General features: G+C 29.9%; 1 protein-coding gene across 1 annotated transcript in view; it reads right to left on the minus strand.

The window, feature by feature from the left end:
* Nucleotides 1-17,328, minus strand: part of LOC119688156 (thrombospondin type-1 domain-containing protein 4) — a 126,394-nt gene that overhangs the window by 94,667 nt on the left and 14,399 nt on the right. The window contains exon 3 of the mRNA XM_038102818.1: nt 3,063-3,676. Within this exon, the coding sequence (XP_037958746.1) occupies nt 3,063-3,676 (614 nt within the window). The remainder of the gene's footprint in view (nt 1-3,062; nt 3,677-17,328) is intronic.

Below are 17,328 nucleotides of genomic sequence, written 5' to 3' on the forward strand. Positions count from 1 at the left end.
ATTCTGCTTGTATTTTTATTTTAATTTATATATGTTAGTAGTATTTCATTTTGTGTTAATTTTGTTAAGTCTATTAAATTTTTTTTATATGTTTTATATCACAATAATCTTGCTTAAAACAGTGGCCTCTCGAAAGTAAAACAGTCATAACAAAATTAATTATCATTTAATCACAATATTTGTCATGAGGTATACATGAGTAACAAATAATAAAACACCTGTTTATTATAATGTTCATAGTGCGATACTATGTTTCTACACTACCTGTTCAATCCTATGTATATCTTATGCATTTTCTTTATCTATCTTTCTACTTATTATACCTGCATCTACTTTATGAATTAGGGTGAAATTGAACTCTTTTTAATTAGATAACGGATTTTTTAGTTCTATATTTCATTTTACTTTGGAGAGAGGGCTTAGCCTGACTCATTCAGGTATGGTGATATTCAATATTGCGCATGTTGTGGAGTGAGCAGAAACTTACTCTCTATTTAAGTCTGGATCTAGACAACACTGCACAGTGACATAACTAATATTTCACTTCGTACGTCGCCGAACACGATCTTAACGAGTTTGAAAAAGCAACCGCAACCTGACTCCATGTTGTTTTAAACACCCGTGTCCACAAATAATCAATATAATTTTAGCTACTCGTATTTCATTTTTTAAGTAATGTCAGAAGTTCAAAATTTAGGGTATGAATGCAATGTCACCGTGAAATTCGCAGTAAAGATAAGATTATACAAGTTTCTCTTAGTTTATCATATCAAATTATTATAGATGATATTCTCCAATATTCTTAATATTATTATTATCAAACTTAAATCAAGTAAACTTTTCATCTTTCTATGCCACTATGACTGAATTTAGTATCCCAGCAAAACTTATATGGTTATGTTAAATGACCTTGAGCAATACTTCCAGCACCCTTAGAATCGGAAAGAACCTTTCAATGCGGAGTTATTTCAACCGAACTGGCACAATATTCTAGAAAATTATAATGCTGCTTGCGTACGCCGATGATGTTGATGTCATTGACTTAAACCACCATTATCCAACATAGAAAAATAAGGGAAGCAAATGGGTCTTGTGATAAATGAGGATAAGGCTGTCAACAAACAAATGTCCTGAACGTCTTGAGACCCATGCCACTTTTGACAATTATAAGTTCGAAGAAAGACTTTGTTTATTTGGGAACCAACTTAAGCACCAAAAATGAAGTCAACCGATAGATTCAACGAAGAATCACTTTTGCCAACAGATATTATTTCGGGCGAAGTAGGCAATTGAGAAATAAAACCCTCTCTCAACAAACAAAAATCTCGCTCTACAAAAATCTCATCATGCCTGTCCTATTGTATGGTGCAGAAGCTTAGACAATTACCAATAGTGATGAGAAGGCGTTAGGAGCATTCAAGAGAAAAATTCTTCGGAAGATCTATGGTACCTTACGCGTTGGCGACAAGTATCGAATTAGACGAAACGATAAGCTGTATGAGCTATACATTGACAAAGTTACATTGACAAAGTTAAGCACATACAAATTCCGTGGCTTCGCCGTTTTGGTCATGTCGTGCGAATGAAAAAAATTTCTCTGGGTAGAAAGGTTTTTGTTTCAGTACCCGTAGGTAAAAAATGCGGTCGAGGACTTTCGTATCTTTAGTGGAACTTTTCATCAGTTTTCATCATTGGTGTTAAATTTGATTGTAAAAATTTGAAACAAATTTTCTTGGTATTATCATAATAAAATGATGGAAGTTGAATTTTTGAATGACTTCTAGAGTTATAAAGTAAATGAAGGGTATAAACATATCTCGACTCAAATTTTCTAAATATTATAATTATAAAATTATGTTAGTTGAAACTTTAGTTGACTTCTAGAGTGATAATGCGAATATATGAGGTAAATCGAAATTTACTCTAATAAATATATTCATGCTGTGTATATTTGCTAATGTATCTATGCATGGGTACATTGTACTGTTGTAAGATTGATTTTAAATATATAAGAATTATATAAATGCATTAATATTGAAAATCAATTTATTTTTTTTTCAAATTATTTTACAAATATACTTGTATTTAAAATATGTATATTACTTTGACAATTATAATACTTTTTGCTAATGAAGTATTTTAGTTAGACAATCCACATATGGACTTCTGCTTTAAAGAACACACATCTATGGAATGTTTAAGGCAAAATCGTTTCAGTTCTGTGGTTTCTAATTAAGATTTAAACAAAAATTTTTTCAAGTGTATTCTGATTATTGCGTAAACACTTGATGTCGGACGCTTTTTGAAATTAAATTATCACATAATTTTGTGAGTTTATACTGAAATATTGTCAATTCAATTAGCATTGTTAATTTGCGTTAAAGTTGCAGCCACAGAAAAAAAAACAATAAAACAAAATATCTAGAAAAAGCCACAATAAATGAAGTAACTACTTTAGTATGTTTAATATATAATTAAAAAAAAAGAAACGTAAGCAATATCTAAACGACTTTTTACTTGTAAGTTTTGCCCGTTTGCTTGAACCTGTGGACCACAGTAAGAGTATTCGTAACTACCTAAACGTACGCCGGCAGTACACAATCTGGTCATATCGGCCTCACTGAATCAATATGCGGTTTGTGCACGTACCTGTCGTGTCTGGTGAGATTTTGTGTTATGATTCAAGACACAATGTCAAGCCGGTACGCTGACGTTATTTCAGAGTTCGGTAATTTTTTCTTTTTATATTGCCTTGGTATTGTGAGACAATTTATTTTATATATATTCACAAATCCAACAGTAAAACAAACAATAAAAATCAAAGCAAAACAAAACAAAACAAAACAGAATAACGCCGGAAACAAGTTCACTGCAGAAACCCCGTAATATAATGTCATTTTTACAAACTTCGCGACCTACTAAATTTCTATTTGGACACTAAATACGGGTATATTAATTATCGATTTAATATAAAAATTACAAAAAAAACATCACAACCGCTTATTGTTTTTAGGTGAAATTTGCAAATTTTTATGGTTTTTGCCAAAAATTACAGAACTTACCGGTTTATGCACTTTCGCTCTTGGTACATTACGCCACCATCGCAACTGCGTGAGCAATCGCTCCATTTACTCCAATTACCCCAACGCGGATACGGACGCGGCTTTGGTTTCGGTTTGGTTTTAGGTGGAACTGTCGTTGTAGTCGTTGTTGTTGTAGTGGTTGTAGTGGTTGGCGTAGCGCTGGTTGAGGTCTCCGATATGCTTTCTTTTACTGGAAATGTAAAATTTGAAACGGTATGAGCTTTCATTACTTTAGCAACGGTTCTAAGTGTAGTAGTAGAGATTTCAGTAGCAGGTGTGGCAGTAACAGTGGTATTTACTGGTAACTTTAAATCCGTCACTATATCGATTACTTCGTTAGTTAATGTAGTTGTTCTAATTGGTGCTTTTGTTGTTGCTCTCGTTGTTGATTGAGTGGTTGTTGTTATGAGTGTTTCGATATTATTAGTTTCATCGGGCTCATTTTCTAGATATGTCACATCATTTATGCTTAGACCATTATTTTGTTTGGGAAAACGCCATAAATTCGGTAACTCCAATGCAGCCTTATAGCCAGTCAAAGGTAGTGAAGTTGGCTTTTGTAGAGCTCTTTGTTTTAGCCATTGTTGGTGTTTCTAAAATATTACAAATTTTTGTATAAATTATAAAATTTAAGTAGTCGTGAATTAAATTCAAATTTTGATGAAAAATTATTTACAGAAAATATATTAAATATTTTTTATAAAAATTAATAAAAAGATCAGACCTCAAAACGGAGGTTTAATTAAAAAACGGATTTATTAATTAGGAACCGATGCAGTAAATACAACAAAGTCAAAATAATTATACAGGAATTCATGAAATATTAACAAATACGAAATATTAACAATTTAGGTAACCTTAAATTTTATATCAATTAGTTGAAATGTCATTTAATGGAATAAAAAATGTTATTTTTTAAGTCTTTAAAACTCACTTCTACAAAAGAATATAGTCTTATAGTCTTACATAAAAATTACTTCATTTCGATTTTATAGATATGGTCTGCTACAGAAATTAAGAAGGATTACGAGTTATTTAACTTTAACCTTAACCTTATTGAAAATTGAAGGAGAGACAGACGGACATACTAATCATCGCTGTTACAGATAGTATTATAGTGATAACAGAGCTGTCAAGCAACCAAACTATAGTAAATTTATTTATATTGCCATTTAGTAGACAATTATTTAGACTATTTGTGAAGGATGTAGAAATATATTCTTACAATATTACATCCAAATAACACATTAGTTATGAGGTTATAATCTTAAGTTGTAAGTGTAAATGTATTTTCAAGAATAAATGTATAAGATATTGAAACTTTTCAGCATCATCAACTTGCATCAGCACACTACTCTTTGTACGCTAATGACAGCATCACTAATGGCGGATACAGAAACATACGTACAATTATAATCTTAACCTGATATAATAACTTAATATCAGTGGAATCAGATATCAAGTTTTCATATAAAATTAAGTAAATGTAGTTTATGGGTCGATCAATGGTTTACTGTTGTCAGCTGATAGTACTGAGCATCCCCATATCTTTGATCACCTGATGGTTCCATTGAAGTTGCGAACGTCTTCTACTACGTTTTCCACCTGCTGTTACCAATCATCTTTCTAGCCGGAGATTTTTATTCTATGCGCACAACATGACAAAGCCAGCGTAGCCGCTGAATTTTAATGCGCTTAACTATGTCAATGTCGCGGAATAGATCATACAGTTCATCGTTCGATACTCGACGTCAACACGTACGGTACTATAGATCTTCCAAAGAATTTTTCTCTCGAATGTTTATAACGCCTTCTCATCTCTATTGGTAATTGTCTAAGCTTCTGCACCATACAACAGAACAGGTATGAGACTTGTAGAGCGAGAATTTTGTTTATCGAGAGAGGGTTTTATATCTCAATTGCCTACCTCGCCCGAAATAACATCTGTTGGCAAGAGTGATTCTTCGTTGAATTTCTAGGCTAACGTCATTTTTGGTATTTACGTTGATTCCCAAATAAACACAATCTTTCAGAACTTCGAACTTATACTTGTCAACAGTGAAGTGGGCCCCAAGATGCTCAGTAGACTTGTTTGTTGACAGAAAGTACTTTGTTTTGATCTCATTTATTTTTTCTAAGTTGGAAAATGCCGCACTGATAGTGCTGGTGTTCAGGCCAATGATATCAATATCATAGGCAAATTCTACACTTGTAGAATATTGTGCTAGTACGGTTGAAATCTGTTGATCGGATCATCGTTTTCAACATTAGGTTAAAGGGCTTGGAGAGGTTCTTTCAAATTCTAAGGGTGCTGGTGGTGTTACTCAGTTTTTTTTTACATAGTCGTATAAGTTTTGCTGGGATAGCAAAGTAAGACATAAGATTTCAGACAGGTGCCATGTCATGAACTGGTATGGATGAAGATCGAACAAAGGAAATAACACCTCATACTCAAGAATCTAGACTTATGACATTACATGTAATATTACTTTAATGAATTTTCAAGAAGTATAAAACTAAATTGTCTAACTTAGTGCGTCGAAGTTGTAGCTTAGAGCACCTTGAAACAAACATTTTTATTATTGAATAACTCCTTGAACTAAAATCTGCCAAAGTAAAGTTGTGTTCTCTGGTAAAAAAAATTAATTTAATATTTTTTAATTGCGGATCACGTGGGTATCACACCCACGTTCCATTTTCTAGGAACAATAGTATTTTTTTCCTTTGCAACTTTATTTTCGATCAAACTCCATTAGCCACTGTGTCATCAATTCGAGTCTCATTCATGCTTTCTTATTTGAGTGCCAATTCATTGGTTGTTTTTTGATATCAACTGATGCAAACGTTCTAGTGCAAAGAGCTTTCTTAACTACATGTGACGTTTCTTCATCTCCGGTCATATATACACAAAAAAAAGGGCTGTAAGCCTTTCTTTCAATAGTTTCCATCCGTTGCATGCTTTATTTTTAAACGCTAAACTTTATTTGGTAAAGTTCTGAAGAAAATGCCCGTCTCATTGGCGTTGTATTTGTCTTTAGCGCTATAACCGGTTAACATGGTTGGAAGATTTTCTCAAAATTGGGGAACATCGTGAGTATTGACAGCAGCACATTCTCCAGAAATACTAAATACCTATACCGAATAATTGTGACAGATATCGAAATAATTCGACTTATTATATTATAAAACTAATCAGAACAGGTTTGATCTATTTTTCTGCGGTATACGTTAACAAAGCATCTCTTTGTATTAGAATTATCACTAGGCAACCACTTTGACAGAATATTTTCTTTATTACGAACTACGGTTATAAGCGCAGCCTGTGTTTTTCTAATGCTGACTCTGATTTTGAAAAATTGAGTTAATACTTTTTTATATGCCTATAGTATTACCTTTAAGGTAATGGTAGCACTGGCAACTAATTTTTCTCGTATGCGTTCCAACATTCAATTTTTTCATTTATACTAAGATCTTTTTTCCTGCCATTCAAATGTGCCAAAATTTAATGGAATTTATGCAAAACCTTTTATGTGGGGAGTTCCCAATTTTCATTGATTGTGATTTTTTTTATTTTTTATTTTGTGCGTTATTAAGGAGTTCACGTCCCGCCAAGAGGGGTATTTTACAGAATTTAGCAGAAATTCTCTATCCTCGTCCGGATTAAAGAGGTGTCTGCTCAAAAGGGTTTAGCTTGTTCTGATTAATAAGAATGAATAAGAAATATTGTCTACTCAAGAGAAGTGTCCGCTTAACAGGGGTGTCCGTTAGGAGAGTTTTCACTGTATTTATATTGTCATTAGCAATATTCAATAAATAAATAAACTAGTAAGCAAATGAAACTCTTATTTGTTTAACCTTTATAATAAGCAGTAAAAGTTCTGATATCCATTATATTATTTTTATTATAATTTTTTCATATTGTTGCTTCTAAAAATTGCTTATTAAAAATTACAGTATTATTAATGGAATAAATATCAATAGCAAAACTAAAACATAATTAATAGTACATTGAAATGTCTCTTATCCAATGCCGCCGCCAAACGTATACCCAGCCTATAATTTTATTATAGACATTTTTTTTCATTAATTTATTTTCAACTTAACTCAATTTGGTAAAGTTCCACTTCTGAATGCTCGAAAGTTACCTGACGCTGTTAATTCGGTTAAGAAAATTTTCACTATGGAACCTAACTGATATATAAAATAGATATTTGCAGTTAGTTTTTTGTGTAAAATATTCTGTTGAGAAACCTTGAAATAAATTTTTTTCTCATTTCTCTACTTATGCTAGATTTCTAACCTTTGAAAAATGTGTTATTATAATACAATAAATCAAATCATTCACCAATTGCTGTAACCCAATTTCCATTTATGTACCGAACCTTACTTCACATTGCAACCTAAATAATTTCAATTCTGCAGCAATTATTTACTCTTTACTTACAGCTAGAAATACAAGGCAAAATGTCAAGCTGTTGCCAGTGGGTGCGTCTCAACTAGCATATCCAAAATTTTCCCATTTTCCCACTCCGTACTCTACATTCTACACGAAAACCTCATTAAATCAAAATTGTTAGATTTGAGTTCATACCAATACAGTCATATGACATGATAATTGACCTTCATTGTTTTTGGTACAAAAGTCTTCACTTAAGTGAATCTCTGCACGTATCTGGAAATTCCTATGTAATATAATTTATATGATAGCAAATTGTGCGCAACTCTCTTTGGTTCCATCACAATGCTGAACAACTGCCAAAATGCAATCGTAGTTCAATTTGCTCAATGATCCATCAAATTTGTTCCAAATTTAATTTGAGTGTCTTTCTTCTTTTTTTGTGTGTAGCGCACCTTAAAATACTTTTCAAAAAATTGCTTTCAAAAAATCTTTTGTAATATTTGCTTCCGTAAAACATTAAAAAATAGAGGTAGTACTAATTGATTAATTAATTACTAATTAACCTAATAAACATGAGTTTTGCATACACAAACTGCTTTTTTCAATAAAGTGCATTTTTATTTCAATTGTGTACGAAATACGGACAAAAGTCATATCTGCATTTGGAGTATTAACGATTAGGGAAAAGAGGGTTTCGAAAAGGCCAATGGCAATTTTATATTAATGTAGTTATTATTTTAAGTACTTAATTTTTATTAGATGTTTTAAATTTATTTGTAAATTATTAAATTCATATTATTTTTTTTAAGAAATTTTAATTGAAATTCTTCTGCGCATATTTCTTATGGCGAAGATATCGGGATTATATCAATAATCCTATTTTTATGAACTGTTTCTATTATGTGGACAATTAAAGTTATATATATATAGGTATACTAAATCGATTTTTTACGCATATACGGATATATAATTTGACAAACTAAACAAGTTATTCAACCAGCAGTATATGCAACCGATAAAACCAATATCAACCTGAGACATCCTTTCAAAAGGAACTGTTACAAAAGGTAGACATCGCAATTTATCATCACCTTTTTCTAAACTGTTTAAATTGTTTTTTGGCTTTAACTGAAACCAAAATATGTATCTTCAATTATAAAAAACTCTTGGATCAAAAATAAACGTCCGGTATTTCAAACGTTATTAAGTTCCAACTCTTTTTACGCAGTGCCTATACTGCATGTGCACTGCATGTAATTTGAGAAGGTTTAAAATCTTTATGTTCCTTTAGTTCTCAAAAAGAAGTCTTTAAGTTGGCACCAAAATTCCAAAATTATATACTACACTTAGACATGGTACTATCAGCACTATTACTTAAAAGAAGAAAACAGAATTTTGTATATTAGAGGCTAACTATTTTATGGTCCTACTATGATAATACTGCTACGCTAATACTATCATTGAAAATATCACATGTTTCGTTTAAGATTCTCCATATCACAGCATGAATCTTTTAATAGCCGCTAAACATGTTTAGATTTTGAGAAAACTAGAAAACTTACTAAAAAAAATATTGCAACACTGCTGGAACCAATTTTCGCTTGGCAAATAAAATATTAGAAAGTCACGATCTTGTATTTTCGCAAGTGATAAGATTGATACACAAACCAACCATTCTGATTGTTAAAACTTTGGCGTAAAATAGAGGTTGTGGGCGTAAAAGATACGGGGTTTCAACAGAACGGAGCCACAAGCTATACAACACTTCCTGTTTTGCTTTAACAGAAAGCGTAACTTTCCTGACTTGTAATTCAAGTTTTATAGAGATTTTTATAGAGATTATAATCCAAAAAAAGCATTGATTTTCTTTGATCAAGAAGATCTTGATTTCGCTGGGTCTAACCTCAAATTTAATCCTTCAAAAGTAATGCTATATAAAATGAATGTTTTAAATGCTAATCTATAGCAATAAGAACCAGTCCGTTTATGAACTATTTTAACTCATACAGTGTACTTATAAAGGGTAGTCGATAATACCAGTATTAATATATTAATTATTTATAAAATTAGTGGAGTGGTTCAAAATTAATTATTATGTTATTTAGAATAATAAATGTGACCTTTAATTATCATTCATTACTGTTTCAGAAAATTCGTGTACTTTTCGTATTAAAAAGTTAAGTACTTGAATGTCACATAGTAATGTTACTAGTGTTTAGTGAACTATGTCGCAAATTCAGCCATACAAATGTGCAACAAATCACTTAAGTTGAATAATTCAAACTTCAATATAATAGTATATAAATAACCTATATAAATATATAAACTGTATAAAAGTGCGTGGAGCTTTCCCGTATAATATATTACAAGTAAAGTGACCTACTTGTGGTAATGAATATTATCAATTTTATTAATGTTATTATTAGTGTTAATATGAACGGAAACGGTTATAATACGGTTATAGTATAGCATCACATATCAATGTAATATGTCCTTATACAATTTGAACGATACAGACCTATTTTTCGGAAGGAGCAAAACAAATAGAGAAATTGAAGTACACGACGACTAAGAAAATATACGGAAAAAAGTCAGACATCTTATAAAGCAATAATAAATCACAACCATTCTTTTGAATACATCACTGAAATAAAAGTGTAGAGAGGCGTCTATTCAGACGTAAGGAACGAGAACAGGAAAGGCACTAAGAGTGCATTGCCTGACTCAAAGATTTAAGCTTGGAGCATCAACCTGTAAAGACGAAAATGGTGATTTAGTTACGGATACCCAGAGTTTATTGAAAATATGGAAGGAAAAGTTTTCCAAGATACTATCTTGGAACATTTCTTCAATTAAAAACATTAATTTTGCCTTTGGATAAATTTTTAGATAAAATAGGAGTAATGTTTACTTTTATTGGGTGATGGTACAGAACCTTATAGTAACAACGAACAAAGTATATTCTTGGTCATTCTTCGTATCATCACTAGTTTCATTGATTTGTCAGAATTTAAAAATAGTATTACAAACATTTGGAATAAACACGAAAAAACAATATTAACAAATAATAGGGTGTCCATACTTCGAAAATAATGTATTTGATATTCAATAATAGACTTCTACAATTATAAGAAAATGTTATTGTGTATTTTTTTTTCAATAAAAACAATTTTTTCAAATTTTTTATTAAAACATTCGATTATTTTTAGCATTAAAATTTATATAAAAAATATGTTATAATAAAGTAAAGAAGAATTACAAGTAAGTTTATATTCGTACTAACTTATAATTCTTCTTTGGTTTGTTATTAATCATTTATTAATATCAATTTTAATGCTATTGGTAGCTGATTATTTTAATACAAAATATAAGAATAGTTCTTATTGAAATTGTTGTTTTGTTACAACGTTTTACTAATATGTTACTCTTTTGTTGGATGTCAAATATTAAAAAAATTGAGTATTTTAATATAATATTTTACAATATATTCTTTCTTAACTAAATTTTTTTTAAAAGTGTGGTATACCCCAGTTTTTTTGATTTGAAACGAACTTGACAATATTATCCCATTATATATAAATTTCTAAACAAATTTTTAGTACAGTTGAAAACATATCGAACATGCTATAAAGATAAAGCTATTTATACCTATCTATTGTAATGCTCTCGATATAACAACAGATGTAATGTTTAGTCCTTTTATGTTGCGAAAACGTTAGGTTATGTGAACTCAATACAGAACAGCATTATTCAGACATATTTCCGAGAATGCTAATAATTTTTTTAATTGTGTATGTTTTAAATTATTTTCTGGCAAAAAATAAAACATTTATAAATATTTGTATAGTTGGAGTCTATATATTTTTAAATAATTAGTCAATATACGGCATCTTAAGAATAACTATGCTAGGCGTTGATGTGCATTATTATATATAACCCATTAAATGCTGAAACCACTTTAAAGATTGTTGGCGAAATATAAGGGTGTTCTGGAACTTTAATTCTGGAACAATTTGTACAAAATGAATTTTCATCTGAAATTAGAATAGAACCCCGAATATTTTCAGATTACAAAACAATATTCATTTCATTCATTTTACATTTTGTCTCGTGAAATGAGTTTATATATTATTACGCTTTGTTTTTTTTTATTAGTTTTTCATCTTTTTTCGACGTCATGGTTTTTTTATTATATGGACGACATCAGAAGTTTACATTTTTCAATTACAGTCATTCGGTTTACAAATGTCTTTAAACTGACTTCCTGACAGTTTTAGTCTTGCTCTAAGCAACTAAATATCGTTAGATTAAATTTATAACATACATATCTCCATGGGTTCCTATCATAACTAAGATCTTTATCCTGTATATTTGACTATTAGCGAATCAATTATAGTAAAAGGGCAAACCTTAACCCTGTACAATAAGCATACTGATTGGCAATTCTTCAAATAAGTCCTCCAAAGTACCCATGCAAACAATTTTCCAGCCTCTGCAGTAAAACAACTAAAACAAGGAATTAATGCAAAAAAGCCAACAGGCAGTATGGAATAGTATTCCCATCTTAAAAAAAAAGAACAAAAGTAATTCATTATTACTCAAAAGAAACAAAGCAATTTACTCAAAAGAAATGAAATTGGAATATAAAATGGCAGTAAATACTTTATCTTAGGAATAAAGATAATCTCAATAAAACTATTTAGCTTCCCAGCAAGTTGTCTTATTCATAAATTTGTCTCCAATATCTCCCAACCATGTGGATACTTGATAAGATGATAATAATAGCTAAACCAGGAAAATAACCTCCACAAATCTTAGAACTATGGGAAAAAATAATTCTTTGACTCCCGTTACCTAATCCTCTCCTACCAATCAATTCTCTGCTAACATTCTATTACAGATCAGGTGCATACGTGTTTGAAACAGGAATTGGAGGAAGAAGGTGTAGATTCCTTTTTTTTGTAAAAAACATTATGTATTATTAACATAATGTTAATAAACACATAATGTGTTTATTTAATATAAGTTGAAAATAGTTTTTATCTTAGTGTCAATGGTTCAAGTTAGAAAATATAAGGAATAAATTTGATATAAATCTGAAGTTTTCTTTCACTTTTTTTTGTGTAGTAATATATGTTCAACCAATTTGAAAATGATTATAGTTTGTGAAAAGCTGGGAAAGAAATATTAATATAATAAAATAGAAATAAGTTTAATATTTACCACACTAGTTAATCCCACCTATCTAATCTAATCAAATTACCCTGTCGATGTAATTAACAAAACCTATTGTTACTATTGTTTAACATGATAATGCGAAAAAAAATCTTTCCATCGACATCGATAGACTTATTTCTGCTAAACATAATGCGAGACGAGATTGGCAGAGATATCGGTCTCCCAGACTTAAACTCAACCTCGATGTAGCGACTAAAACCCTGAGAAAAGCACTTGATAAGAAAAAAAACGGTTCCATTCAAAAATATCTAGAAAGCCTTGGCTCACAAAAAGAACATAATTACTCCTTATGGAAAGCTATAAAGAAATGTAAAGCTCCAATTCAAAGGGAACCTCCTATACACATACAAGATGGCTCCTGGGCTCGTAGCGATGAAGAAAAAAGAACTACTCTTGCACTACACTACACCTGATTTCCTCACCAATAGAAAGCTTAATTCCGGACCATCATTTTCGCCAAAGGTATAGAAAAATTTAGCAAGTCATTAGAATGGCTAAATATACGCACCTTTACATTCAAAACTATTTTGTATGGCAGAATAATGTCCTTGGGCCGTTTCTGTACTTAATCTACACAGTCGATATTCTACAACACCCAAATAATTTGCTGACGACACTACTATAGTCATTATCGACTGTGATTGCACTATAGCAACACAAAATTTATCCAGTCATATTAATAAAAAGTGAATTGCTAAATGAAAAATCAAGGGGAATGAAACTAAATGCATTTAAATAACTCTATGGAAAGAAACATGCCCTGCAGTTAAAATCAATAATGTGGAAATACCTTAATTACATTCTGTGACATATCTGAAAATTCATTTAGATAAAAAACTTATATACGTAGACAAGACATATTGAAGCCAAAAGGTGCTAATTAAATCTTAAATTACAACTCTAAACTCAGGCTCGACAATAAATTGTTAATCAATACAAATCAGTATTAAAGACCATAGGTCTGCTATAGAACTGTGTTGTTCAGCGTGTCACAGAAATATAGAAAAAATCCAAAGAGTACAAAATAAAATTTTCCGAGAAGCTACGTACGCTTCGGGGTATGCCAAAATCAAAAATCGCGCAGAAAGATCTAAATATATTAACTTTTGAAGAAGTTATTGGCCAATATGCACTTAAATTTCAAGAGACTCTCAAGTCACATAAAAATCCTTATCTTCGACATGTATCTTCTGTAACTGCACTAAATCGCCTTAATAGAAAATCGTTGATAAATATGAATACCTTAGCTAAATAGCATATTTGTAAGTTTTTTAAGATTCGCAAAATATTATTGTTAATTTCTATTTAGAAAGATTCAATAAATAAACCATTAAAATAAAATAAAATAAACCATCCTCATTCTAAATAAATGCGACAAACCGTTTTGCTTTATTCCAGAACCTAAGATTAAACTTCGTATTTAATAAAATCTTTCTTTATTACTTATTAAGAAAAAATTAAGATTTTTACTAAATGAAACTTATACTATATTCAGACACATCTTAATTTCGCAAAAATCTTAATTTCATATTCATTTCAACGAAATTAAGTTTATTTTCCATACAAAACTCAGTTATAAGGTTAGAACGAAATTAAGAAAAATGGCCTTAATTTCGTTGAAGCGAAGGTTGAAATTAATGGACATTTCAAATGCAACTATGCGTTGGATAAATTTTAGGGAAAAATTAAGGTTGAGTGAGACTTTTTTTTTAAATAAATGTTAGTAAGAGTTGACTGTAATAAAAGTGGGAAATTATTTTAAAAGCAGAGCAAATTTTTAAATTGCATATAGAAAAAAAACTGTAACTGTTATTAATTAAAAATGTAGAGAAAAATAATAACTCACATACCTGAAATCCACTAAAGATAATAAAACTATCCATCCTTTATAGTTATAATAATCAATTTTTGAAATTTCCCAGATACAGATGGTGTTTTGAGCATGTAATTTCTAATATTCGATTTGTAAACAAAAAACATATTGTTTCCTTTATTAGGGGCAGTATGAACACTTTCGAAATTAACTAAATTTCATTTTTACGAAATTAAAAAATGACTGTGTGAACATAGTATTAAGAAGTCATAATATTTTCATAATTAAATTGTTGTTCGTATAAAATGGTATAAAGAGGAAGAGTTGCTTACCTGCAATGATGCTATGTTACTGGTATTCCCTAAAAATAACTTCTAATTCTACCCAGATTATATATTGTACAATATATGTTTATTTATATATGATTCATACCATATATAACAATATATCTGTAACATACGCATATACACAAATAATAACAAGTAAGTAAACATTAAATTTTAAACCTTATGAAATGTATTTTATTTTTTTATTAGAGTAAATGCTTGGTAAATTTATCTTCACTGTAAGACCCAAATAATTTATAACTCACATATATTCATTTTTAGACAAGCGCACCCTCATTTTAAACAACTTCTGCACTTCAAAATGCTACCGAAATACTTGAAGCATACGAATACTTGATACATATGAACGACTCGTACGGGTCCGCATAGATAAGTGGAAGTGCATTTGTTCATAGAGAAACGTTTGTTTAAATAAATTTAATTGCAGCTTAAGAAGTGTTGAAATTCTCTTAAGTGCTTTTTAATTTGAAGATGGTATTGAAAGTAATATAATGTGAAGTCTATAAATTAAGAAGATAATTAAACTTTTCGTAAGACAACATAAATCTTATGTATTGTTCAAATAATTAATATTCGAGTAGAAATTATATAAATTCGAATATCTATGAGTTTATCTTTAAATATAACTTTGCACATATTTTTGCTAATATCCAATATAGATACACTGTAAACTGTGATCAGACGCGATATATGACTACGGCGCACCGAAATAAGACAATATTTTTTCTTGTTATTATTATTATCATTATTATTAAGAGAAGGGATCGTGCACTGCGACCTAAAAGATCTATTGTGCCCCTTACTCAGGTTAGAGTGTTCCTCCAAGTCCGATTTCTTTAATGAAAGACAGTATAGAGCTTATGTTTCCTAGTCTTGAATCCTTATGATCCTTGAAACACCATCCCAGGTGTTTCTTTCGCTTGTGCATCAGTATCGGGCACACCACTACTTTTTCTTGTGTTAAAAAAGTTTTCTTGCAAACATTTTTTCGAACATTATAAAAATGATTTGAAGAATCGAAGGCTAAATATTTTAAATGTTATTCTACAAAAAATATTATTTTAGTCAATCTGCTAGTTTACATAGCAGTACAACTAGTAAAAACCATCCATGTTAGAGACCTATTGCGTAAAGCATATTGAAACTAGATGGAACTTATAGTGTTTCGTATACAGAAATTTGTGTTTAGTCAATTATTCGAAGGTCTCAAAAGCGATTAAAAAGTTTGATGAAAATCAGTTTCTATCAGAAAAAAGTTAAAAAAACTACCAAATAAAATGTATTTCAAATAAATAGGACATTATAAAACAAACTAAAATATACTCAAAAAAAAAAAAAAATAATACAGTAGAAGCTCACAAATTAGAATCACTAGATTTTTCGGGTTGTTCGAATTTGCGATAAATTCTAAATTTTGGACTTTTTTATTTCTATAAAAAATGTTCAAAAAATGAAAACTCCATACACATATAAACTTTTATTTTTGCTGACCATACAGTTGTTTCGAATATTCCGAAATACCCATCATCAGTGGTCATGGAAATAGTTCTTGTATTAAATTATTCGCAAATAATTTTTTGAGACTGAACTCGAACTCGAGTCCTGCCAAATTTGAAGCTCAGAGTCAGCGCTTCTTAACCAACTGATCCAAAGCCGTATTTGAGTTTTAAATTTTTCTGGTGTTTTGTTAATTTGCTGTGAAAATTTCTTAACAAATTCACTTGCTAAATTAATTAATTAATTATATTTTTATTTTTAATTGTTAAATTTCAATACTATACTGTTTGTTGACGAATCAACAAAAAATTAAGAACTAGGTCATGAGTTAATCGCTCACACCTGTTGCTTAATTTCTTGGTTGACGAATCAACAAAAAGTAAAAATTAGGTCATAAGTAAAGCATTCGCAACTATTGCTTATTAAGCAATTTATGCGAATTAAGCAATAAGTTATTTTATTTATTGTATGTTTTGCAATTACGGTTGCATTTTATTTTGTATAAAAGAACAAATCAATTTAAATAAAATCAGTTGTTGAAAGTAAATCAACGTCTCACCAATCATTTATTGTTTCCCCCCACCAGTGGTAAGGGACATAAAGATTGTTAATGAACATTCTTGTTCACTGTTATTCTGAGGCATTATAAAAATCAAATAAAATTTAAAAAAAAAAACAATGAAAAACAAGATTCGTTCAAATTTTGTATTAAACAAAATAGTGTTTAAATGCAGCATGTTAATGCTATTATATTCAATCAATTTGATAATAAATGCAACAAATTTAAATATATAAATAAATGTATTTACTTTAATATAGTGTATTTCTCAATTAATAATATATTATATTCTGTGAAGTAATTTTTGAAGTTAACGATATCCATGGATTATACATGCAAAGGGATTTATTAGAACTTCATAACCATTCTAGTAACCTATTAACCCAACTGCT

This window comes from Teleopsis dalmanni, chromosome X, assembly GCF_002237135.1.
Source record: "Teleopsis dalmanni isolate 2A chromosome X, ASM223713v2, whole genome shotgun sequence".
Taxonomy (NCBI): domain Eukaryota; kingdom Metazoa; phylum Arthropoda; class Insecta; order Diptera; family Diopsidae; genus Teleopsis; species Teleopsis dalmanni.